The sequence below is a fragment of the Heteronotia binoei genome, chromosome 1, assembly GCF_032191835.1.
Source record: "Heteronotia binoei isolate CCM8104 ecotype False Entrance Well chromosome 1, APGP_CSIRO_Hbin_v1, whole genome shotgun sequence".
Taxonomy (NCBI): Eukaryota; Metazoa; Chordata; class Lepidosauria; order Squamata; family Gekkonidae; genus Heteronotia; species Heteronotia binoei.
This window is the reverse complement of record NC_083223.1, coordinates 165,911,119-165,938,786: the sequence shown is the minus strand read 5'-3', so window position 1 is coordinate 165,938,786 and position 27,668 is coordinate 165,911,119. Positions and strand designations below refer to the sequence as shown.

General features: G+C 42.3%; 1 protein-coding gene across 1 annotated transcript in view; it reads right to left on the bottom strand.

The window, feature by feature from the left end:
• The window catches only part of LOC132574270 (cation channel sperm-associated auxiliary subunit epsilon-like), a 115,172-nt gene extending 95,770 nt beyond the window's left edge, over window positions 1-19,402 (bottom strand). Inside the window, exons 1-3 of the mRNA XM_060242661.1 lie at window positions 18,868-19,402; window positions 15,467-15,935; window positions 1,126-1,578 (exon numbers count right to left, since the gene is read on the bottom strand). Of these exons, the coding sequence (XP_060098644.1) occupies window positions 1,126-1,578; window positions 15,467-15,935; window positions 18,868-19,320 (1,375 nt within the window). The 5' untranslated portion in view covers window positions 19,321-19,402. The remainder of the gene's footprint in view (window positions 1-1,125; window positions 1,579-15,466; window positions 15,936-18,867) is intronic.
• Between the last annotated feature and the right edge of the window lie 8,266 nt (window positions 19,403-27,668).

Below are 27,668 nucleotides of genomic sequence, written 5' to 3'. Positions count from 1 at the left end.
ATGTGCATATATACGTCTGAGTTATCTATATGAAAAACCCTAATATAATACAGTAGGAAGTTACATATCTATGGGACTGGTTCTCCCCATATGAGCCCCCCCCCCCCGGGTTTTGAGGTCTGCTTCATAACATCTTCTTGCAGTCCCTGGGCCTAAGGATGCCCAATTGGCATCAACAAGGGCCAGGTCTTTTCGGTCCAGGCCCCTACTTGGTGGAATGAGCTCCCCCTGGAGATTCGAGCCCTGTGGGACTTGTCAAAGTTCTGCTGGGCTTGCAAGATGGAGCTCTTCCGCCAGGCTTTTAACTAATCTGGTGGGCATCCCTTTAAAAGTCATCATTTCCCCACCATTTTGCACTCATGGTGCTTGTACAGATTTGACAGTCATTGACTATATGTACTTTTATATGTTTGCTGCTTGTCTGAAATAGTGTCTGTCTCTTCTGAATATGCTGCTCTGATTTACTGAAACTGTTTAATGATGTTTTAATTCTGATGTTTGTTTTTATTGCTGTAAACCACCCTGAGCCTGCTCGTGGGATAGGGTGAGGTATAAATAAAACAATTAAATTAAATTAAATAAAGAAGAAGCCACTGAAGAGCATTTTATTTTAACAGAGATTATTCTAACTAATAGTGCATTTATGCATTTGGCCAAGCCCAGAATGCAACTTGTATTTACAAAGTATATATACTTTGTAAATACAAAGTAGCAGTCAATAGATCAAAGTATTTTCTCTCCTACAAGTCCTTGCAAATTCAAGATATTAAGCTACTGGTTATAGATGCAGAGAAGTCAGATTAGCTTTAAATTGTTATAACAGTGATGCTCAGGAGTTCAGATATTTGGAATTAAGGTTCAAAGTAAGTCATTTACAAATTCCTTGTAAGATTATTTGGCTCAGCTCTAGAAGCAAAATGAATCTGGCCATTTACCACACAATTAGCATCATTTTATTCTAGGTTAGGATTGCACTAAGTGTTTCTATACTGAATGGATATCTAGTTTATGTTGTGTTTTTTTAATGGAAGATGAAGGATTGACTTGGTATGGGCATATACTAGAAGAAGTCCTATCCACTAATATGAAAAATAAATCAGAGTAAGAAATAATGGTATTATAGGCAGAAATCGTTTACCTGATTCTTAGTACAGATTCCTCGAGCTATTTCATAGTGAAGGTCTGTTTTTTGCTTTAGCAAGTCTTGCCTGTAGACGGAAATCTCTGTAGATAAACCCAGATTTTCTAGAAAGACAATCTGTGTCCAAAATGTCACATTCTGTCTCTTGTCCAAATAATAAACATTGGACTGTACACTGTGTTGAAATGATATGTATGGACAAAGTTCTTCTGATGTAAACACAGCACTAAATACTTCTGTTTTCAATGGATAGGTCTTTCGATTTATAGTATGACCATCAACAGACAACAGATATATGGTACCAGCTATAATCCAATAAAAGGCAAAGTTTTTATGCTCATTTTCCCAAGCAGCAAGCTTGACAGCATCAGTCATTTCAAACTTTAAGAAAAACATGATATTATTTTTCAGCTTTATTATGGTGTTCCCATAATGGTCTGCAGAAACATAAAGAAAAAAAGGAAAGAATGAATCCTAAGTAATTTTTATAGCTTACATTTCTATGCATTTATAACATAAATACAGAATACTTTAAAATCTTTATTTTGCTCTTAACTGAAGCATAAAGCTTTGTTCTTACTACAACTCTTACTAAATTAATACATGAATTTATTTAACAAAATAATTACTTCACCATGTATATCCTGAGTGCACATTAAGTGATGAATCTTTTGCCATGAAAATATATTAGATGGTGTATGGGATAGGGATGGTCAACCTAGATTGTCCCTGCAGCAATTTTCTTTGGCCCAAAAAGTTTGGGACGGTGGCTCAGTGGTAGATCATCTGCTTGGTAAGCAGAAGGTCCCAGGTTCAATCCCCGGCATCTCCAAAAAAGGGTCCAGGCAAAATGGTGTGAAAAACCTCAGCTTGAGACCCTGGAGAGCCGCTGCCAGTCTGAGAAGACAATACTGACTTTGATGGACCAAGGGTCTGATTCAGTATAAGGCAGCTTCATATGTTCATATGTTCAAAAACCCTACCAAGTTTTAATAAAGGTGGAAATTTTTTTGTTCACAACAAAATCAAATTTGCTTTGCCAGAATCACAAGAGTTAAATATATTTAGGCTTCCCAAACCTCCCGCTCTGGCGGGAGACCCCTGGGTTCACAGCATCATCTCCCGCTCTTCAAAAATTGGGAAGCGGGGGGTGGGGGTGGAGGGGGGGGGGAGAACATACCTGTAGGCTTCATGTTATTATAGAACTCCTGAAAATTGCTGCAGGGACGATCTAGGTTGACCATCCCTATCCCATACACCATCTGATATATTTTCATGGCAAAAGATTCATCACTTAATGTGCACTCAGGATATACATGGTGAAGTAATTATAGAGCTCCTGAGCCGTTTGTAAAATGTATGCCCCTTTAAGGCTGGGCAGGAAGCAGGAAGGGCTTGGGAGAATGGCCCCTCCCTTTCTTTTGCTTTCGTTTTCACAGCAAGAGTTCTCCGGAAGAAGATCTGGTAAGTATTTGTGTGTGTGAGAGAGGGAGGGGGCAGGGGATTCCCTGGTTTGGAGGCCCTCCCCCCTTTAGAAAGCATGGGGGGGAGGGAAATGTCTACTGGGCACTCTATTATTCCCTATGGAGAACGATTCCCACAGGGAATAATAGGGAATTAATCCGTGGGTATTGGGGGCTCTGGGGGGATCTATTTTTTGAGGTAGAGGCACCAAATTTTTAGTATAGCATCTAGTGCCTCTCCCCAAAATACCCCCCCCCCCCAAGTTTCAAAACGATTGGAGCAGAGGGTCCAATTCTATGAGCCCCCAAAGATGGTGCCCCTATCCTTCATTATTTCCTATGGAAGAAAGGCATTTTAAAAGGTGTGCTGTCCCTTTAAATGTGATGGCCAGAACTCCCTTGGAGTTCAATTATGCTTGTCACATCCTTGTTCTTGGCTCCACCCCCAATGTCTCCTGGCTCCACCCCCAAAGTCTCCTGGCTCCGCCCCCAAAGTCCCCAGATTTTTCTCTAATTGGACTTGGCAACCCTAAATATATTCCACGCTTCAAAATCCTCATCTTTATGTTTTGTATACCATCCTCAGGCTTGTCTGAATGCACGTACTCCATAACTGAGAAGCTTTTGCTGGATGTTGGGTGCTGTCTTTTATTATATATCATGATGACCCATTATTGCATTAATACATATGAATTACTTTGAATATGAAAGCATTATATATATGTTTAGTATCTCAATGGAGGCAAAGAAACAGGCTAACTTGAGGTTTCGAGGTTGTGAGGTTCATGCCACTGGTTCCCAGTTCTCACTGCAGCAAGAGAACATTTTTTTTTTAAATGGCCATTGGGCAGACAGTGTTATGTCACTTCTGGGGAAAACCCAGAAGTTACTTCAACCCTCTCAAGGAATAGAAAGTTTCTGGCAATTTCTAGAGAGGCATGACATAATGTCTTCGCTGGTGGCTACCCCCCCCCCACATATCTCCAAAGCCCCCAGGTGTCTGTTGGTTGCCAGGTTTTATTCTTCTGTCCCTCTTATAACCCCTGCTCTACTTTCTCTTCCATCTTTCATGTCTTTCCCTACTTTCTCTTTTAGTATAGAGAGGTCTAGTCTTTCCAGGAACAGGCTACATGCCGCGGAGGTGTCAAACATGCAGCCCAGGGGCTGAATCAGGCCCCCAGAGGGCTCCTATCAGGCCCCCAAGTAACTGGCTCTTGTCTGCTTCCTTCTCCCTCGCTCTTGCTTCCTTCTGCATCTCAACTTGCTTTGCAAGGCTTGCTCAATTGCGCAGAAGCTACAGAGCAAAGTCTCTATTTTCTCCATTGGTAGAGGCTCCTCTGCCTCCTGGTCCCATGGGGTGGGAGCAAAAGAGACAGAGCTTCCTTTGCCTAGTTTCCTGGATCCCATGGGAAAAATACAAAGAAAGTACCTTTAAGATCAACAAGTGCTAATGTTTTAAGCATGTTTTATTTTAAGGTTTGTTTGTTTAAAAAACCTTTTAATCATGTTTGTCTGTGTCCTTTAAAAAGTTTATATCTCTGCCATCTAATCTTAAATAGGTGCACACATGGCCCAGCCCAACACAGGCCAGCCCAACAAGGTCTCATTTATGTCAGATCCAGCCCTCATAACAAATGAGTTTGACACCCCGGGACTACAGTCTCCCCACAGTCACTTCCAAACATTAACAATGAAAAAACGTGAACAGCAGCTACTAAAATACAATAAAATGCTAACACATTTCTGTCAATACACTGCTTGGTGTTTCCTCTTCCTTTAACTGCTTTGCCTCTAGATTTTTCAGAGAAAAGGTAGATAAAAGTGGTTCCCCACCTGCTGGTATCTCTTCCAATTGATCATTCCAGTCCCCAAAGTCGTATCTTGCTCCTTCTGCCTCCATTAGTAAAATCAGTGACCCCACCCCACCTACTACAGACATTTCATTCAGTGAACAATACTGGAATATAAAGAGCATTCCAAGCAGGCTTGTAACTACGGAGGGGCCTCTGGGGACCCAACCCCCAAATTTCTGATGAGGCCCCCTTAACTCAGGCCTCCAACCTGGCAGAGCAAGAAGGGAGAGCAAGAGGCAACTGCAGCAAGTCTTTGTGCTCTTGCAGCTGGCTTCAAAGCTGCAAAAGCAGGAAGACTGGGCCTTCCAGCTCTGTTTCTCTCTCCCCTTCTGCTCAGAATGGGAGAGCAAGAGGTAGCAAGTTGCCCCATGGCAACAGCAGTGCTCTGATCTGGGTGAGCTGAGCAGAGAGGCCACAGAATAGACCATTGGGACCACCATGTCCTTGTACCCCAGGCCAGCCCTCCTGCTGCTGCCACCACAAAAGGAAAAGACGATGTCCCCTGCTACCCAGAGCCCCCCAGGCCACCGCGACAGAGTGGGGGTGGCTGAGCAGTGCCTGCAGAACCACCTCTCTACTAGCAAGACTCTGGTCAACAAGGTGGAGAACCAGCTCTTGCAGTCTTTCTTCCTCAAGAGTCTCAGCTGGGCTGGCAACTAGGCAGTGAGCGGAGGAGGGGAATCAGTGTGTGTGTGTGTTGGAGGGGAGTGCCTCTCTTTTGTGGCCTGCTGTATCGCCTCCCTCTGCTTAGCAGCCTATCCTGCTCCTCCAGCTGGGACACAGGTAAAGCCCTGCAGTTGCTGCTTCTCTTTCCCTCCAGAGAGTCCTGAATGTGTGTGGGGAGGCATGCTTCTATGAGCCTCCCTCCTGAGTCTTTTCCAAACAAAACCCTAGGATCTCAGAGGAGCTTCTTGAGGGGGAGCAGAAGACCAGCATTGCTCTCCCTCCCATGGAAGAGCTGCATGAATTCAGGCTGTCATGCAGGGTCAGAGGGCGAGGAACTGGTTCATTCCAGTTTCTATGCTGTGATTCCACTCTTTAAAGCTGACTGCTGGAAGCAGGAAGACCCACTGCCTCTTGCCCAACAGGAGAGAGGCGGGGCAGGCAGGCTGGGTCTCCCTGATTGAAGGACCTGGCTCAGGGAGGCTGCCTCTCAAGGGCAGAGCCAGGATTCTTTAGGTCAGGGGACTTTTTAAAAATTTGAGTGCCTCCTGAATTTTTAAAAAGCCCCCCAACCTAAAAAAAATACTGGCTATGCCCCTGATTCTAGACAGTCACCTCAGAAACTTCATTATCACAGTCCCCTGAACATCACACTACATTAAAATGTAAGATTTCTTGCTTATAAACATTGGCATTACAAGCAAGGGGTCATCATATAAATGGGCTCCATGCCTGCAGTCTTGAGCCAGAACTTTCTAGAGATAAACTTTTAGGCATGAAATCCTCACCTTTATTGAATTGGTTTGCCACCATGTATGCTCATTTTCAAAAAGTTTTATAAGTTTCAGAAGAAAAAAGATAGGAATAGGGGACTGGGAAATAGAAAACACAATACATTCCAGTATTATTTTACCTAGAAATTCTTTCAAAAATTATAATTCTACAGTAACTTTATATCATAAATTGTCCTCTACTGTTTTATCTCAACTACACCAACTCCAGTTCACATTTTATAGTATGCTCCTTTTGTTAAAATTTACCAATAATTTTGACAATTCCAATAGAGACAAATTTTATACTATAGAGTACAGGGAAGAAAGAAAAAATAAGTTCACATCAGAGAATCTTAAGAGTCTTGTTTATCTAACCAGGCATAGAATTTAATCCAGTATTTTCTTGCTTCTTCTTTAGATTTCCCAGTGTATTTTTTGATAAATTCTCAACTTCAACCGTGACCAGGTATGATACAAAGATTTTCGAAACCAATGGTTTTTAAAATAAGAGTGGCCTTCAAGTCTTTGATACCACAAATATGCGTGCCATTCCATAGTCAAATCATGTCCTTCTAATAACAATCGTCTCCTGTCATTCAGGAGTATCCAGTCTCTTACCCATATCAGTGCAGATGCTTTATAATATAACTGCCAGTCTGGCAGGCCCAAGCCTGCTCTTAGTTTAGAATCCTGCAATGCTTTGAATTTAATTCTAGGTTTTTTGCCTTGCCAGACATATTTAGCGATCACCCTGTTCAATTCCTGAAAAAATCCACCATTTAAAAATATTGGAATAGTTTGAAATAGAAACAATAATCTTGGTAAAATATTCATCTTTATTAAAGCTATTCTTCCCAGTAAATATAAGTTTAAATCATACCATTTTTTCAAGTCTTTTTTAATTTCTTTAAGTAGATTGTCATAGTTGTCTGCTTTTAAGCTGCAACATTTATTTAAAATAACGCCTTAATTTTTTTTTCATACAAAAATCCTGATTTCTGCTGGAATGACTGAATTTGTTCCATCATCATATTCTTTGCCAAAAATTTTGTTTTGTGGTAATTAATCTTTAATCCTGCAAATTGGCCAAACTGTTTGATCTTATTTATAAGACAGTAAATTGAGTCCATCGGTTGTTCTAATATGAAGACTAAATCATCTGCAAAGGCTCTGAGTTTGTATTGTTCATTTTTTACAACAGCTCCCTTTATATTTGAATCTTGCCTTATTTGATTATTCAACATCTCTAGAGATAGGATGAAAAGTAAAGGTGGCAACGGACAGCCTTGTCTTGTACCTTTTTGAATTTTAATAACGTCTGTTAGCTCGCCATTCACTGTCACCCTTGCATTTTGTGAGGAATATATTGCTTTTACTACTCTCAAGAAATTTTCACTGCACTCCGTACCTTTCAATTGTAACATAAAATACCAACAAACATTGTCAAAAGCTTTCTCAGCATCCAAACAAATTAGGGCCAATTGTTTCTCTGGATGTCTCTCATAATATTCCAAAACATTGCAAACTGTCCTTACATTGTCTTTTAAATACCTTTTAGGAAGAAATCCTGCTTGGTCATAATGTATTATAGATTGTAGAACTTTCTTCAGACGTTGTGCCAATATTGCAGCAAAAATTTTGTAATCCACATTTAAAAGAGAAATCGGATGATAGTTTTTAATATCTTTCTGGTCATTGTTTTCTTTTTGAATCAAGGATATTGTAGCTTCTTGCCATGAAACTGGTATTTGACCTTCTTCATGAATCTTTTCTATGAGATGCTTGAATGGTAGAAGCAAAGAGTCTTCATCAGCATTGCAAAATTCTGCAGGTAGACCATCTGTACCAGGAGCTTTACCATTCTTTTGAGATGTCATTGCCTCTACAAGTTCCCTTCTTGTTATTGGCTCATTTAAAATTTTTTGTTGTTCCTCTGTAAATTTATTGAGATTATTTTGTTTGATGTATTCTTCTAACTATTTTCTGAACTTGCTTCTCTTCATATAATTTTTATAAAACTGCTCCACAATTTGAGATATTTTTTGTTTTTGACTTTCCTCTTCATTGTTCTCATCTTTCAATGACGTAATTATTCTTTTGGCCTTCTCTTTTCTCATCCTATAAATCAACCACTCTCCAGGTTTGTTGGCATGTTCAAAAAATTTTTGTCTAGCATATCTAAGTTTTCCCATCAACTTTGCCAGTAGCATCAGCGTGACTCGCTTCCGCTGCTTGACTTCCGAAATCAGCTGTAAGATCTTTGATCGCCTTTCTGGGGTCAGAAAAACCCTGTCCGTGATGGAGTCGATCTGGACCCCTAAGTGTGTTAGAGACTGAACAGGTTGAAGCCAACTCTTCTGAACATTTATCACGAACCCGTGCGATCTGAGGGTTCTTATGGTCAGATCGAGATCTTTCTTTGTCTGTTCCGCCGATGGGGCCTTGACCAGAATGTCATCCAGATACGGAAACAGGGACACCCCCTGTAACCTGAGGACCACCATAAGGGTGACTAGGACTTTGTAAACACTCTTGGAGATGACTTTAGACCAAAAGGCAGAGCTTTGTACTGGCAATGACTCCCATCGTAGGAAAAGCGAAGAAACCTGCAATTACCCTTGGCAATAGGGATATGAAGGTAGGCTTCCGACAGGTCTATGGAGGCCATGAAGTCTCCCCACCGAACAGCCAGTAGTATGGACCTCAGAGTCTCCATTCGAAACTTCTTTGTAATGACCGACTTGTTCACCCACTTCAGATCCAGTATCACCCGAACGTCCCTGTTCTTTTTGGGAACCACAAAGAAGACTGAGTATGTGCCTTGAAATTTTTCCATCATAGGAACCGGTTCGATGGCACCTATCGCTACCAGATGGTCGATGGCCAGCAATAATGTTTGATGTTTCTCAGGAGATTGAGATCTCTGTATCTCTAAGAAACAATGCCGTGGAGGCGAATAAAATTCCAGAGAGTAACCGTTGGTAACTGTGTCCAAAACCCATTTGTCTGATATCGTTTGGTGCCACACAGAAGAGAATCTCTGAAGCCGCCCTCCTATCCGACTTTAGTCCAGTAGACCCTCCCAGTCATGCTGATGTAGACTTCTTCTGTCCTTTAACTGGTTGACTTTGTTTCCCCCCGAAGGAAGTTCTACCATCTCTGGCCTTTGGTTGCCACTTTGTTCTGTATTGCTTGAAGGATGTTTGTCTGGAGTCTCTCTGATTTCCACAAAAGGACTGAAACCTTTGTCTCGACCTGTTATCCCGTCTCTTAGAAGGCAGGACTTTTTTCTTATTCCTGTCCTCTATAAGATATCTATCTAGGCCTTCTCCAAAAAGCGAGGCCCTTTTAAACGGCACTGCGGCCACTTTAGCTCTAGCTGAAGGATCCGCATCCCAATTACGTAGCCAGGTACTTCTTCTGGCTGTCACACTAGAGGCCATGGCCCTAGCTGATAGTTGAATTGCTTCAAGGGTAGAGTCTGATGCAAAGGCATTGGCTAACGTAATTTTCTTAAGCGAATCCTTGACATCTTTAGGCAGGTCATTCCTCTTAGCCAGGTCAGAAAGCCACATATACAAAGCTCTACAGAAAAGAGACGTGGTAGCTGATGTAGACTTTCAAAGAATTAGCTGAGGCTTCGATGTAGACTTTCAAAGAATTAGCTGAGGCTTCGAAATCCCGACATAAAGCGTGCTCTATGCGCTTGTCTGTTGGGTGCCTTGGCATCCCATCTGCATCCATCGGGAGAATGGAATTAGAGGCCAGACTATTGGCCGGGTCATCTACCACTGGAAACTGGTAGATGTCGCCTCTGGGATGAATGAAAAGAACTTAGAGAAATTTGACGAAACCGTCTTTGGCTTGGCAGGATGTTCCCACTCTGACCTGATTATAGAGAAAAACCCAGAAGGCAATGGAACCTGTAAAGGCTTGGACCCCGACTTGGGGATGATATCCTCCAACAAGATGCCAGACAGGTGTTGGAAATGTAAAAAGCATGAAGGTTCTTTCTACCGTATGTGGTGGACTTGTGAAAGAGCTAAAATGTTTTGGCAAAGGATTCAGCAAGAGATTTCTAAGATTTTGGGATATGAATTTAACAAAGTTGCAGAGACTTTTCTGCTGGGATTACAAATGGAAAAATTTCCAAAAGAAGATAGAACTTTAATATGGTACTTGCTCTCAGCTGCTAGGACATTGTATGCGCAGCTGTGGAAGCAAGAAAAAAATACCAGAGAAATGGGACTGGATTATAAAAGTTATGTCATGGAGTGAAATGGACAAATTAACAAGAAAATTAAGAGACTAGGATTTGGAGCTTTTTAAGTTGGAGTGGAAGAAGTTCAGAAGATACGTAGAAAAAGAGTGAAAAATAAAAGGACATTGGACAATTTTTGATAATGATTAAGCTTTTCATTTTTTCTTTAAAACAAAAGTATAATTTTTGGTTTTTTAATAGTTAAAGGTACCTTTAATATTTGTTTTGTTTTAAGTAAATAACACTGGCGGGGGTCAAGTAACGGGGGGAGGGGTGGCGGAAAAGTAAGATATGGGGTAGAAGAATTTCTCTTTTTTAAGTCTTTATAAGATGTAGATATAGTTTTGCTACCATATGTTACTAATAAAAATTGTTTATTACAAAAAAAAGGAGGGACTAATTGGCTCCCTGCAGGCACAGCTTAGCCTGGCTGAGCTACCTTCTCCTGTTGCCCAGTTTAAACCGGGCAGCAGAAAAAGGCAGTGCAAATCTATCCTGGCAGGGAGCAATGAGCTCGCCACAGGCACAGCAGTCTTAGTTAGGCTGCCCTCTTCTGCCACACCGTTTAAACTGGGCAACAGGAGAAGGTAATACAAAGCTGAACCTGCAGGGAGCTGGGCTACCTTCTGCAGCTGCCCAATTTAGTCTGGGTGGGAAACTGCAGGCAATTTAAACTGGGCATCAGGAGAAGGCAGGGCAGAGCTGTACCTGCAGGGAACTGTTGGCTCCCCACAGGCACAGCCAATCCCGGCTGGACTGTCCTATGCAGTTTAAACCAGGCAGCAAGAGATGGCAGCGCAGAACTGCACCAGTGGGGAGCTCTCGACTCCCCACTGACCCAGTTGATCTCTGAATGGCTTATCTTGCAGCCCAGTTTAAACCATGCTACAAGAGAAACTAGCCATAGCCAGGGCAGCAGGGAGCTCTCAGTTCCTCACTACCCCAGCTGATCCTCAGGCTGCCCAAAAAACAGCTAAAAATATCCTGCCCAGGGGCATAGGCAGGATTTTTTAGGTTGGGGAGCATTTAAAAATTTGGGCAGGGCACTTGCATTTTTAAAAAGCACCCCCACCTAAAAAATAAAAAGCCTGGCTCCCTCCCCAGGAGGGTCTTTTTTCTTTTGCAGCTGGCTTTAAAGCCACCCAGCCTCTAGTTCTTCCTTCCTGCTTGACCAAGGGGAAGGAGAGAGACAGGGACGACCTTTCATCTTTGCTACTGCCACAACTTCAGCTTGATGACTGCCCCCCTTCCCAGTGATTCAATACACATGCAGGAGGCAGCAGGAGCATCTGCCTTCCTCCCCATGCCATTTAAAGGGTCTGTTTAACAGCTGTTCATGGGGGAGGGAGGAGGCTATGGCAGAGGCTGCAGCAGTGGTGAAGAGTGAAGGCCACAGGTTTGGGGCCCTGATTTGGGCAGGCCACTTGGAAGCCAGGACAGGGCCCTTACAGGCTACTACATGGTTACAGGCCTGATCCTGCCAGCCTTTTCCCACTGTTTTCAGATCTACCTGAAATCCCCAAATATATCCAGAGCCCCCCCCCCCCCAGAAAACCTGGATACATTTGGGAAGCCAAAACATAATCCCAAATACTGATAAGGTACATAAGGAACTCTTCCCTATTTAGGAGGGAATAGTTCATTCTGCCTCTGAAGAAGAACTGGGAAAGTTCCTGATTAAGGTGGAAGCCAGAAACAACCTTTAGCAGAATTCAGGTGTCTTGTCAGAGCACCCCTCTGTCCTTTTGCTGCTTCACATAGGAAGGCTTAGAACTCAAAGCAGACAATTCACTGGACTTCTTAAAAGAGCACATGGCTATTATGAAAGCTACCTTCATGGATAGTAGACAAAGGCTGCAGATTGCTAGAGGCTCAAAGTGTTTGTCATCAGTTAAGAAAACAGGGCTTGCAAGTCTTAAAGTGGAGTAGGGGATTAAATAGGTAGGAATAGCTTGTTGTGGCCTTTTTTAAAAATATAATTTTTATTAAGTTTTAATAAACATACATAAACCATATTCATATTTTAGTCATTGTTTACACAGGGGTGTCAAATTCATTTGCCATGAGGGCCAAATCTGACATAAATGTGACCTTGTTGGGCTGGGCCATGAGAATCATAAAATGTAATGCCAGGTAGTAGAGATATAGAACACAGACAAACACAATTCAATATTTAAAAAACTTTTCAAAAATTTGCTTAAAACATTAGCACTCATTGGTCTTAAAGGTGCTTTCTTTGCATCTCTCCTGTGCAATCCAGGGAACTGGGCAAAGGAAGCTCTGGCTCTTTCCTTCTTTCCCCAGGGGACCAGGAGGAGGCGAGCCTCAGCCAATGGAGAAAATAGAGACTTTGCTCTGTAGCTCCTGTACAATTGAGCAAGCCTGGCAAGGCAAGCTGTGATGCAGAAGGAAGCAAGAGAGATGGAGAAGGAAGCAAATGACAGCTAGTTCTTGGGGGCCTGATAGGAGCCCTCAGGGGGCCTAATTCAGCTCCTGAGCCACATGTTTGACACCCCTGATTCACAATCATTCCTAAAGACAGATAATATATATTATTTAAAGTTAGTATATACAAACTTTCAACAATAGTTCCCAAAGGTTTGTCTTATCCATTACATCAGGAATTTCTTTTTGGGAAACTAAGCATTCTAAAATTGGAAACCATATAGGAACAAAATATATTGGCCTCATCATCTCAGTAAGTTTTGCCATAGTACAAACATTCCAAATTTTGTTGTGCCATAGTTCTATTGTTGGAGCTTGTTCTGATTTCCACTTAGTGGCAACTGCCATTTTAGCACCAAATAATATTTCTATTTTTTGTTTTGTATATGGTACTTTTGCATCTAGTCTTATATTTAAGAGGAGTGTTTCTGTTCCCCCCCGCCCCCCCAAAAATTGTATAACCACTGATATAAAAAATGTTTTTTGTCACTGTTTTCCAAAAAGTTTTAAATTTAGGGCATGAAATTTAACAGTGTACGTAAGAACCTATATATTTACATTTTCCCACAACAGTAGAGTTGATTAGTGTTGTAGCCTTTTTGATAAGTTGGGTGAAAAAGGAACTGCTGTCCGGTCATGATATTACTGCTGAAATTGCAGTCAGATGTATTCTCAAAAAAGAATTAGAGTCAAGACAGACATAGAAACAAAACTGGAAATTACCAGTACATACATATATAGGTAGATGGTGAGCAGTAAATTATCATACAGTATCATACAGCATAATGAAGATGCATAACAGATAAAAAAGATCAAACTGGAATAATAAGCTTAGTATATATGGTAACCATTTGTTTGGGTTCAATTCTGGGGCAAAAACAATTAAGGAAATAAATGCCAAAATTGGACATTGATGTATCCTTAATTGTAGAATGCTGTGACTTATTAACTGAGACCCTGTCTCCTCTCAAGCATGCAGGTAACTTTACAGCAAATTTCGTTTTGAAGTGGGGCAATTGACTGTACAGATTTTTCTCCCCTGTCCCCAGACAAGAGAAATACATTCCAATTTCTACTATACATTACATTACAATCTACTATTCTAATCTATTACGCCAAATAAAAGAAAAAATAAAATGGCCCTTCTGGGGAATTGGAGAGAACAGAGATGTAAAGGCTGAATGAGGTTAGCATACCCCTGTTTAGTCCTGGGAATTCTATTGTTTTGAGTGCTGCGATAACTTGCAACCCAGCAATTTTCCTTGTTCTTTGAAGTTCCTTTGCAATAAAACAGCTACTTTGAGTTCACCCATTGAATATCCTGGAACACTGTTATTTTACAAGCTTCTCAGTCTTGTGATTCTTAATGTCGGATTTGTGTCCATTTATCCGTTAGCGTTGGGTTTGACCTGTTTGTCATTTGTAGAGAACTGAAGGGCATCGTTGGCATTTAATGGCCTATACAATGTTAGAAGGTGAGCATGTGATAAACCTGAGATGGTGAAGTTGATCTTGTTAGGGTGATTATGTTGTCTGGGTGTATGTGGCAGCAAAGTTGGCACCAGTGGTTCATGTTCAAATTAAATGTTGTATTATTGTGGATGAGGACATCTTTGAGATTGAGGGGCTGTTTGCACACAAGAAAAATTTGCCCCTCCCCACTTGTGAAAGAGAATTGTTATTATCCAATAGGTCAGGGGTGGGGAACGTCTGCCCCAAGGGTTGTTTCTGGCCCTCGAGATCACTTGGTCTGGCCCTTGGGGACTGCTGGGTTGAGCCGAGCCACATGGTGGCCTCTACAAAAAAAGCCCTGGACCTAGGCATTTGCCTAGGGTGGTGGGCCGGTGTGTGTGTGTGCCAAATTAGGCATTCCCCACATGACTTCAAATAGAAAAACAATTATTTGTATTAATTTTGCCGGACTGAATAATTCTCCCTTGGTGGAGCACTGTTTTTTAAGGTGAAAATTTTTGTATGGCCTGCAAATGATGTTATAAATAGCCAAATGGCCCTTGGCAGAAAAAAGGTCCCCCACCCCTGCTATAGGCGTTGAAAGTCACTGATGATGCACTGAACAGTGGAGCTAAGAGCTGTATGTGACCACTAGCAATGTTCTGTTATTGTTTCTTTTGGGCCTGTCTTTCAACAGGGTATCTCCGGGTACTACTGATGGTGGAAAACAAATTTTGTCCCTCTTATAGAGTCACAGTAGATAACACTGCCAACATGTTTGTGTATTAAGCTAAATTTTATAACATTGAAAACACTGACGTTTAATAATGTATTATCATTAAACACATTACAGCATATTAACTGTCGTCAAAATTATTTACATTTAAATATTATTTTTGAAAATGTTATATATGCCTGCAGTCTAAGTCCCCCCCACCCCATGCTCCCCCAAAGGCCTCAGACTTTCCCTATTATATGAAATGAGTGAAATGTTCTGTACGGCAAAGTTTCTCCCATATTTCATAGGAAGTTTTTTTTTTAGTGTTTCCCAAAATTTCCATTGGGAAATTTGAGAAAGTCATCAGACTTTTTCATGTTATACATTTGAAATGAGTTGAAATTAGCTCTCAGAGAGTAAAACTCAGAAAGAACAGTTGCAGTCAGTGCTGCTGTTGTGGCAGTTGAGAGAGCTGAGAGAGAAGTCACAACTCTTCCCTCTTGGGCTTGGACATGCATGACCTTGAAAAGAAATGACAGTTTTTAGTTGAGGTGCTGCACAGGCATAGAGTCCATTTGTGTGATGCTTTGAGACCATGAAGAAAAACCTATTATTATGATAATAAAAATTTGTACTAATTTTAGTATTAATGAGTACTAGTTATCTAAAATTTCTATTAAAATGTGATATACTTAACCAATAACAATTTGATGAATAGTGGAGCCTTCTGATGCTGCTGACAATATCACATCTGTACCAGACACTTTAAGATATCCATTAATTTTATTTCCTCCATAAGTATAATAGACTTTGTCATCATCCCAGAGCATCATGGATGTTGACGCTGAATATAAGACTTTCATATTCATAGCCCCTTGCGTAGAAGCAGATATGGAAAAATCTCGCAACATCCATTTATCTGTTTGTTCATCAACTGCGGCCAAGTATAGTACTCTGGTAGAGACACATCCATTGCATTCTATAAGTAGTGAAATTTCATTAGGAAGTGAATCAAAGCAAGCTTTGAGTATTGATATATCAGCAGTAGGTTGAAATTTCAGAGCTTCCTTTAATATGATTACATTAGTTAACAAGATATACCAATAGTCCCTTGAGTGTAAGTAAACTGTATCATTCGTCCATATAATTAAGTCACTTAAAGTATTCTGAAAGAAAACAAAATTATATAAATAATGCATTAGACACTGTGCAAAAATATGCATATACCCCGAGTTTTAACATGAATTATAACACATTCATTTAAAAAAAGAACATTCTGAAAACTGACTCAGCTGGTATCTATGAGGATACCAGGAACTGGGTATCATCAGTGAAACTACATTACATGGAGAGAATGAAAAATGGGAGGGAAGCCAGCACAGAATGTAATTTATTTTTTAAAAAACATTACGTTATCTATAGTCTGCCTTTCACACTGAGACTCAGTGTGAACTACATAATGTAAGAATGCAATCAGTAGCATGAGAGACATCTAATAACCAATGTAACAGGAATAAGACAGCAGAACTCTGGAACAAGACATAAGTATTAAACACGACATGTTAAATGATGCAAGAACAATTATATAAGCATAAATATAATGCAGTGAGAACAAGGAAAAACATACAGCAACAGATAACACATATTAGTAGCATAGTCCACAGTCCATTTCTCTTTATTGAAATGTCTTCCTAAATAACTGTTATAATGCACTCCTATTCCTTTATAGAAAGGCACTCCTGATGAGGTTCTATTTTATATAGTCTGGGGAAAAACAAAAGACAATGGAGTCTGTTCCATAGGGTGGGGGCTGCTAGAGTGAGGCTGTGGAGACCTCTATGCTCTATCTCACCTTTGGAATGTGTTTGTATGTCAGTGTATCTGATCTTTACCAAACTCTCACTTCAATCCTATGTGACTGGTGACCATGTGGTGTTCCACTCCCCCCCTCACTGCTCTCCTTGCTCTTAAGTATCTAAGAGTGGTATGGGATTTGCAGGTGTAAGAAAGTTTAATAGGAATATGCTAGTGAATGTATTAATCAAGATCCTATGTGAATAGTGCCCATTTGTTAAAATAAAAAAATACTCTGAATCTGGACACAATTCATAAGAAATGTTTGGAAACCTTCTATTGCAACAGTTATTCTGGCTCTTGATTGCCTGGTTTCATTTTCCCAGGAACATGAGGGGACAGGGGGAAACTGCAGTATAGTGCTTGGCAGAGAGAGACACCCATATTACTGCCATAGAAGATCTTCTCTGTTTCTGTTTCTATGCATAACATTTCAACTTTCTGCTAATCATTGCACCACCTCAGGGTTTGGGAAAACTTTCTTATTCTATACACGTGTCTTGTTTTTGTAAGCTATTTAACTCTTTGAGGCTGTGCCTGCCAATTATGAGATTGGAAAAAAAGTTTTACTAGCACATGAAATAATGCAAGTTGGGAGGGAGTTATTTTGGCAACAAATTATAGAGAAAACACAACTAATGCTCTCAATAACAATTCCTAAAGTTCCAGAGACCATATTATTGAATTATCAGAATACAAACAAAATAGGCATAAAAAAGAAATGGTTATTTTATTGTTATCTATTGCTAAAACTTTAATAGCCAGAAAATGGAAAGAAGTACAGTTACCTTAACTTCAAAGTTGGTATAATAATATTTGGGAACATTTATTTACTGCAAAATAGCTTTTAGTTGTTAGTATTCTACTTCACCATTATCATATGAGAAAAAATTATAATTCCATGGTACCCAGTTATCAATTTTTTAACCCAACAGGAGATTCTACTGAGTAATGCAATGTATTGTTTTCTGACCTATTTCTAAGTTTTTTGCTTTTATAATCTATTTTTGTTTATTTAAATAACACCTGCTACCAAATGTTAGCTTATGTAATATAGTTATATTAATTTGCTTAGTAATTCTTTATATATGTAAACAATTGCTGTTTTACCCACCATATTCTGCAATACTGCTATATGCAATACAAATCTCAATTAAGATTTTTAAAAAGGGATATCATGTGTAATGTGCATTACAGATTAGATCCAGAAGTCAATAAAGCATAAACACTGGTAACCAAATTCTAGTCTTCCAATACTGAGCACACTTGGTATTCAACGAAAGATGTTTAAAAAGTATTCCTGCCAGAACTGCTATCTGGCAATCTAGAAGCAATGTTGAATTCTGGAATACCCACAAATTACAAACTGGATCCCTAAGAGGGACTTTAACTACATTAAGAGCAGCTATCATCAACTTTGTTTCAAAGACAGAGCTTCAGTTTAGTCACCCTCATCCAGTTAATCACTGACTTCACATGCACATTAATGGGGGTAACAACATCACATTAAAAGTGATGAAAAAGATAAATTGCAGAGTCAATAATCTTATGTCCATGGTAAAATCCTGCAGCAATTAGTTTCACGTTAGTTATATATAAAGGTAAAGGTAGTCCCTTGCGCAAGCACCAGTTGTTTCTGACTCTGGGGTGATGTTGCATCACAATGCTTTCACAGCAGACTTTTTACGGGGTGGTTTGCCATTGCCTTTCCCAGTCATCTACACTTTCCCTCCAGCAAGCTGGGTACTCATTTTACTGACCTTGGAAGGATGGAAGGCTTGAGCTGGCTATCTGAAAACCCAGCTTCCGCTGGGATCGAACTCAGGTCGTGAGCAGAGAGCTTGGACTGCAGTACTGCAGCTTTACCACTCTGAGCTATGGGGCTGCCTTAGTTATATATAGCTGGATCCAAAAAACACCCTTCTGTGAATGGAACACATTTCCATTTGTACAAAGGGAAAGAGTCTGTGAGCTGTATACATCTTCCATTTGTGCTTCAGTTTACGCTGTTCTCAAAGATCCCCCTGACCCTTGGGATCAGCTTTTCAGGTGGTGGTGAGGCACTTACAAGAAAGGAGGAAGAAAAAAAGAATTTGTTTTATGAGTGGGGCTCCATTCACAGTTCTTTGGATCCAGCTCAGTGAAATGTGCTTACTTCAATGCAAAGTGTTTATCTTAGGGAATCAGAGTATCCAAGTTTATTTCAATAAAATATGAAACTAGCATTTTGAGGAAAAAACTCACCAATTCTGGGTATTCAGAAGGACACCATGTTCTTGACCGTATTCCAATTATTCCTGATTCTGGAAGACCCATATCTTCTCCAAGTCTGGTAATCTCATTCTCCTGTACTTTATAAATTATACCTCCTATTAAAATCATAAAGTGGTCAAAAAACACAGCCACTTCTTTTACACTGTGAATCAAAGCTGCATCTATAACATTTGATGGAAATTTGATTTCTTTTGAAGTTATGAATCCATCATTTGTGAAGAATGTACCAAAATCTGTCACTAAAACTGCTGATGTTGGAAAACATTCAGACCATGATACCATTATATTACTACCAGCTGGAGAAGAGACAGAAAGAGTATAACTATTTTCTGAATAAATGTGGTAAGTAATAATGACAAGAGGAGTATCAACAACAAAACAATCCTGAAAAGTGATTGCTCTTCCAGAGATGTGTGCTATCATGTCTTCTGTTGTAGCAGGCACTTTAATTTTCCAGAGTCTAAAAACAAAAGACAAAGTTAAATATTTTTATTTCATATTTTGTATAAAAGTGCTTTTGAGATCACTATTTCAAAATGATTTTACTTTACAGCATCTTTAGTTATATCTGTGAATTGGATCCAGAAACCCTTCAGCAGTAAGTCCTGGTGAACTTCGGATAAGTGAAAACAGTATGTAAATAGGTTCTATTACAGCACTGAGACTATAGTTTACAAGGAAGCAAATTAGGTGGATTACTACATTTATTATTAATACAATCAGATGAAGTGGAATGTCATCCAATTAAGCTAAAGCTGACCTAGAGAACTGTGGACAATATATGGCCAACCAAAGAATTCTCTCTGGAAAAGCCATTTCAACTCCCTTCCTGGAAACACGTGCCATGGGTCACACAGCACTATAACAGCAGAGCGTTTCAAAAGCTGCAGGGAAAGTCTTTGTTGTCTTTGCTTTTAAAAAGTGAATCTGATTCATAAGATCAGAGCTGCAAAAGCAGCCAAGTTAGTAATGTCCAATGCCAAAGGTATTGAGGTTAACTGGTACAGTTAGTCCAATACCCACTAGTTAGCAGAGTGCTTTAAATGAAGCTACAAATGCAGCAGCATCTCTTCACCAGCTTACTCAACTTACAAAGCTACACAGAACCACATTGCAAGTTTAAAAGAGAAATGCTTGTCTCTTTATTTTAGAACTACACTTTAGATAGTAAACAGGAGAAATAGGATAGAGCACTAACTTGCTAGCTAAGGATGGAAGCAGATGGCAAGAGGGCCATCTGCTTCATGGTGCCAAGAGAGGACAACATGTCATCCTCTTGGTTCATGCAGGGAGAAGGGAGATCTGAGAGAGAATGAATGGAAGAAAGGAAGTTGTCCTTGAGAATACAATCTACATTTCAAAGGACACCACAGCAGAAGAGTAAACATAGGAAGGAAAGGTAAATGTGCCCATCTAGCTATCTGTTCTCTTGTTCTGCCAGCGCAAGAGGGCAGAGAATTAATTCAGTAAGAAGAAGGAAATGCTGTACTTTTAAATGCATGGGGTTATGGGTTTTGTAGTTCTTTAGGTGCTTTAGGTCAGGTGGAATTATATAGTCCACCCTAATTGGCTAATTGTGGAAGGTTCTGGCCCCCTCTGCGGTCCCGGGAAAGTTTTTATTGTCCTTTTCCTGTCTGTTTACAATCCTTTGTTAAGCAACTAGAGCAACATGGGGACCCAGGGGAACGTTTCTGTCTTTCCACCTCACATTCATCATTTGTAAGAGCTATCCAGCATGCATGTCCCACCTGATGACAGGGCACAGTGTGTAATATGCCTTGGGATTTCAATAAAGTCTGTAAAAGTTCTGCAAGTGTGTTTGCGCAACTTGGCCACGTCTGGACACAGCTGCTATAAAGAGCTAGTTTAGCTGCTGGGGCTCTGGAACATCTCTTTTGCCATGATTTATTTATTTATTTATTCTATTCGATTTATATCCCGCCCTACCCCACCGAGGTGGGCTCAGGGCGGCTTACAACACAAAAACTAACAAACTCAATTTAAAATACATTAATAATACATTAATAATTATAATTATACAATAAAATACATAAAAACATGTAAAACTCACTTCAATATGTACTATGCTACCTTCTTTAAATCAATTCTTCAGTATTCCAGTATTAAAAATCTGATGTTCGAGATTTGAATATTCAGGCATTCTGATAACAATTAATTATATGCCAACCGGAAGAGGGCTGTTTTGCAGGCCCTGCGGAACTGTTCAAGGTTCCGCAGGGCCCTTACCTCCTCCGGGAGCTGATTCCACCAACAGGGAGCTGCAATCGAGAAGGCCCTGTCTCTGGTCACTTTCAGACGGGCCTCCTTTGGCCCAGGGATTGTAAGAAGGTTTTGAGACCCCGATCTCAGCACTCTCCGGGGAACATGTGGGGAGAGACGGTCCCTAAGGTAGGCAGGTCCCAGGCCATAAGGGGCTTTAAAGGTCATAACCAGCACCTTGTACCGAACTCGGTATGTTATTGGCAGCCAGTGCAGTCTCCGAAGCCCCGGCTGAATGTGCTCCCGTCTAGGGAGCCCTAACAACAGCCGGGCAGCGGCATTCTGCACTAGCTGCAACTTCCGGGTTTGGCACAGGGGCAGCCCCATGTAGAGGGCATTGCAGTAGTCTAACCTCGAGGTGATCGTTGCATGGATCACTGCTGCCAGGTCGTCATCCTCCAGGAAAGGAGCCAACTGCCTTGCCCGCCTAAGATGAAAAAATGCGGACTTGGCAGTGGCTGCTATCTGGGCCTTCATAGTTAAAGTAGGCTCCAGTAGCACCCCCAGGCTCCTAACCCTGTGTGCCGCTAACAGAGGCACACCACCGAGGGCCGGTAAGGGAATCTCCCTTCCCGGACCACGGCGACCCAGGCAAAGGACCTCTGTCTTCGACGGATTTAGTTTCAGCCCGCTCAGCCTGAGCCATCTAGATACGGCCTGCAATGCCAGGTCCAGGTTTTCTGGGACACAGGCAGGCTGGCCGTCCATAAGTAGATAGAGCTGGGTGTCATCATCATACTGGTGGCAACCCAGCCCATATCTCCGGGCAATCTGGGCAAGAGGGCGCATGTAGATGTTAAACAACATCAGGGAGAGAACTGCTGGAGGCTGAGGTAGGGGACAGTGAAGTCTGGAGGCTGAGGTAGGGGACAGTGCCTTCACTTCCAACACCCCCTCTCAATGCCTCATGACTCAGTTCACAAGGTTCATCTTCATTTTCAGAACTTCAAAGCATAGGTGTAAACTACAGGGGGGGGGCCTCAGGGGCTCGAGTTCCCTCCCAGACTTTCCTGGCAGAAGCTGAGCTCCTTACGGGCAACCAAGACAGGACTTGGGAGCTCGAGGGCTCAGGCTTCCTCCAGGTAACCAGTGCCAGGCATAGTGACAAACTCCTTTGAGTGTATAAAAATGTTTTCCAATTTAAATTTTCAAGGAGGAGAGATCATGATCTTCAAAGCCATGAATGGGGTGGTAGATTCTGTGAAGAAATGCATTTTTCTCCTAGGACATTGTGAGGCAGGAAAGCTCCCCATTGTGTGTGATTTTCCCTCTGGGCTGCAAAGAAGAAAGTCAGAGGTGTAATGATCTTACAAATTCAGCTTCTTAGAAATGCTAATTGAGCTAGCACAGACACCCAAGGGATAGATAGATAGATGGATGGAGAAGCTTCTCCTCCTGGGTCAAGGGGGTGGAGAGATTTGGTAACATTCCTGGCAATAACTCTTGCAGCACACAGGAGATACAGACCTCTCAACTGAGATCTAGGAAAGCTAGCTACTTTTTCCATCCAGCCAGCCGATCTAGAGTGTTGAAGAACTCTTGATATTGTAAGGTAATTGTGATCTGCAAAAGTTTTCAGTTGTATCTTTGGATTCTCTAGATTAATAACTAAGTTTTGATATCCAACACATATAAATCCTTATAAGTTTGGTGTCTGTTAGAAAATAAAGTATAGCACTTAATTCTGGCTCCCCATTGTCAAGCATGAGGTTTCAATGATGAGTCAAAGTTGATACAAAACTACGTTTATTGATAAGCCAATACTTTCAGTTTATTGATAAGCCAATACTTTCAGTTTATTGATAAGCCAATACTTTCAATACTTTTTTTTTTACTGTTCTAAAAGCACATTCATCCGTTCCGTCTGTCCGTCCGTCTGTGGATGGTAAGCTGAGCTCAACCTCTGTTCTATACCCATCAGTTTGCAAAACTCCCGCCAGAAGTTGGCAATGAACTGTGGGCCTCTGTCACTAATGATCTTATCGGGGAATGAGTGGAGTTTCACAATGTGGTGGAAAAACAAATAAGCTAGTCTCTTAGCGGTTGGCAGCTGCGCACAAGGAATAAAGTGCACTTGTTTGGAAAAGGTGTCCACTACTACCAGAATTACGGTCTTTCCTTGCGAGGCTGGTAGCTCGACTATAAAATCCATTGACACTACAGACCAAGGACATGTGGCTGTTTCTAAAGGTTTTAACAGCCCGGGGGGCTTCGCTCCCCTTTATTTGCCATTAAGCAAATAGGGCAGGAGGCCACAAATTCAGAAATGTCCTTCTTCATAGAGGGCCACCAAAATTGCCTATTAATCAGATACAATGTCTTCACATACCCAAAGTGCCTGGCTAGCTTGTTGGAATGGCAGAATTGCAGGACCTCTGAGCGGAGGCTCTTAGGAACATGAAGCTTGTCATCTTTATACCAGAACCCATCCTCCCCTTTTTGCACTTCACCCGGTCGGTCTTCCCCTTCCTTTTCGGTCTCTGTGGCCAGGCGTTCTCCCCCCCACTTCTCCGTTTGCAGATTCCGCCTTGTTTTGGATCAGGTGGTTACCATGGCAGCTACTTGAGAAGGGGAGATTAAGGCGTCCACCACCTCCTCCTTTTGACTATTGTGCTGAGGGAGGTGCGAAAGGGTGTCTGCCAAGAATTTTTTTGTCCCCGGGATGTGCCTCAGTACGAAATCGAATTTGGAAAAGAACCCCGCATTCATTTGGCACTTAATTGAATTCAATTTTAGGCATTTTATCATGTTCAAGAAATTTATCTATTGTGAGTCACTCTCCAAATTTTCATGGTACAAATCAGGGGAGTTGAAATCCATGTAAAAATCTTCACTTACCTTCATGCTATAACAACCATTTACTAATATAACTTTGATATAGGTTTGTCCATCTGTTATAGCAGTGCAGCCTTTGGAATTAAAATGTGTCTCAAATCCTAGCCTTGAATTGACATCGATAAAACATGATTTTAAACTCAGTGATACAGAGAACATTCTCAATTTTAAATTGTCCATTTGCATCATCTACTGTTAAAAGTACAGCATCAACACTACCAGCTATCATAAAAACTGACTCTTTGAGACCCCATGGACCACATCATGCCATTGCTATCTTCCATCCTCCTCCTAAGTTTGCTCAAATTCATGTTTGTTGCATTGATAACACTGTCCAGCCATCTCATCCTTTGCTGTCCCCTTCTTTTTGTACCTTCAATCTTTCCCAGCATCAGGGTCTTCTCCAGCGAATGCTCCCGTCTCATGTGTTGGCCAAAGTATTTGAGCTTCAGTTTCAGTATCTGATCTTCCAGGGAACAGTCAGGGTTGATTTCCTTTAGGATTGACTGATTTGATCTCCTTGCCATCCAAGGGATTCTCAAGAATCTTCTCCAGCACCACAGTTTGAAAACATCTACTCTTCGGTGCTTGACCTTCCTTATGGTCTAACTCTCACAGCCATACATTACTACTGGGAATACCATTGCTTTGACTATATGGACTTTTGTTGGCAGTGTGATGTCTCTACTTTTTATTATGCTGCCTAGGTTTGCCATAGCTTTCCTCCCAAGGAGTAGGTGTCTTTTAATTTCATGGTCAAAACAACTGGAATCGGTGTAATAAATGGACTTCGTGAATAAACCACCGTAAACAATAAAACTTTCATGCAAAGCATGTATAGATGCGTTTTAGTACAAACGAAACAAAATAAAACTAAGGAACACTGAGCATTCAATACAAGAAATTTCCCATAGTCTTTCAACAGCCTTATGAAATGCCTTTCTCAAGGTAGACACAAAGGTGGGTAAGCACTTTTCTTCTCAGCGTTTGACTCCTAACGATGCAGAGAGAGTAAGGAAGAAACCACTTATGAAAGGAATCTTCACGGTTTCGATCATCTACTTCATCAGCCTTCTTCCCCCGATTTTACACGAAACTTCAGCTCAATTTTTTTTGACATGGATCTACGCATGCTCTCATCAGCTGAGGCTTTGTGTAACGTTCATAGTCCGGGACTTCCAGAGGCGGGAAGTTGCTGTCCTGGGAGTGGGAAAGGTCAACATAAAATACAATTTTCCGGCAGGCTGCCCCTGATAATCGTGGAAGGGGGCCTGTGCAGTCTACTGGGGCACTCCTGGTTCAAGGCCCTGGGGATTAGAGTAACGGGCATCCACCAATCCCTGTCCCAAAAGATTTTCAGGTGTGCGAAGAGTTTCCCACCATTTTTGACGGTTCTTTGGGGACGTACACCGGCAACCCCATAGCTCTACAGCGGGACCCCTCGGTGCAGCCCATGAGGCTGAAGGCCAGGCGCGTCCCCCTAGTGTTAAGACCCAAGATTGAGGAGGAGTTGGCCTTGTGGCCCAGGGGGTATTAAAGCCAGTGGCTAACACCAAATGGGAAACTCCCATAGTCACCCCTGTCAAGCCCAATGGCAGTATGTGCATCTGTGCAGACTATAAATGTACTATCAACAAAGCACTGCAGGGCCATGCTTATCCGGTGCCCGTGGTCAGCCATGTGCTGGTCTCATTAGCAGGGGCCAAGATATTTGGGAAGCTGGATTTGGCACAGGGATACCAACAGATTCCAATGGACACCGCCACCGCAAAGGCCCAGACTATCGGAGAGCCTTCCGGTTAAAACGGTTGCAGTTTGGCATTAGCGTGGCCCCGGGGATCTTCCAGAACTTAATGAAGTCTCTCCTTAAAGGGATTCCGGGGGTCCAGGTGTTCTTTGATGATGTACTGATTGCCTTAGCCACAGAAAAAGAATTCGCATCCTGCCTCCAGGCAGTGCTGCAGCATTTCGATGGGGCAGGGTTGAAGGTGAAAAGGGAGTGTGAGTTGGGGGTTTCCACCACTTCTTGGGGTACACGGTGGATGCAAAGGGTATCCACCCAGTATGGGACAAAATCAAGGCAATTTGTGAGGTGCCAGCCTGCCAGAACAAGGCGGAGCTACAGTCATTCTTGGAACTCCTCAATTTCTACCACATCTTCCTCCTCCACAAGGCGACAGTAGCGAAGCCCTTTCACCACCTCTTGGACAAAAGGGCTCCGTCGGTCTGGGGCCACCAGCAAGCGGCTGCTTTTCAGACAGTTAAAGATATTTTGAGATCTAATGGTTTGTTGGCGCACTTTGACGAGTGGCTGCCTGTCGTCTTGGCCTACAATGCATCACCATATGGGGTGGGGGCAGTCCTGGTGCACATGCTCCTGGACGGTCGCAAGGTCCTGGTAGCATATTACTCCCAGACCTTGTAGATGCCGGAGGGCAATTACATGCAAATCAACAAGGAGGGCCTGGCCATAGTCAAAGGGGTTAAGAAATTCCACGATTATCTGTACGGCCGGCCCTTCATCATCCACACGGACCACAAGCCCCTACCGAGACTTTTTGCCCTGGACCACCAAATGCCATAGATGCTCTCTCCGTGTGTCTTGCGGTCGTCCATTTTCCTCGCCGGGTACCAGTACAACCTCCAGTACCGGCCCGGGAAAGCAATGTGCCACGCGGATGCCCTGAGCCGGCTGCCACTGCCCTCCATGGACCCTGATCTGGCCCCGGCGCACCAGATCATGTCACTGGAGTCCCTCCTGGACCGGCCAGTGCACGCCACGGACATTGCCCACTGCTCCAAAAATGACAAGATATTACCACAGGTTCTGGACTGGGTGTGGAGGGGATGGCCGGATGGCTGGGCGGGGTCGGAATTTTCTGCATTTGTGTCATGCCGGGATAAACTGTCTATATACAAGGGGTGTTTGTTGTGGGTAAACAGGGTGGTGGTGCCTCCAGTGCTGAGGCAGCGGTCCTCAATGAGCTTCACGAGACCCATCAAGGTATAGTGTGCATGAAGGCGCTGGCCCAAAGTTATGTGTGGTGGCCGGAAGTTGATGATGCCATAAAGTCATGGGTAGCCTGATGCCAGTTATGTCAGGAGACCCACCCAGCTCCACCGAGAGTGCCAGCCCAAGAGTGGGAGCACACACGGAACCCGTGGTCCCGCCTACGCCTTGATTTTGCGGGGCCCTTCCAGGGGCAGGTTTTCTTCTTAATGATGGATTCACACTCCAAGTTGTTAGAGGTCATCCTTGTAGCATCCACCTCTACCCGGGCGGCTCTAGGAGCACTCCATAGGGTCTTCGCCACTCACAGCTGCCCGACACTCTGGCCTCAGATAACGGAACCGCCTTCACTTTGCCAATTTCCAGGACTTTTGTGGCTGAAACTTAATAAAACACATACAGTCAGCCCCCTTCCATCCAGCCACTAATGGCCAAGCGGAAAGGATGGTAAGAGCAACAAAAGAGTCACTCCGTCGCATCATATAGGGCGACTGGGAGGCACATCTTGCAGAATGCCTATTAGCACACCATTACACACTTAGCATGGTTACCGACTGGAGCTCGGCTGAACTTCTAATGGGTAGGCCCCAAACCTACAGGAGGTACCAGAGGCGGTCTGGGTGCCCAGGGGGTTTGACAAGGGGGA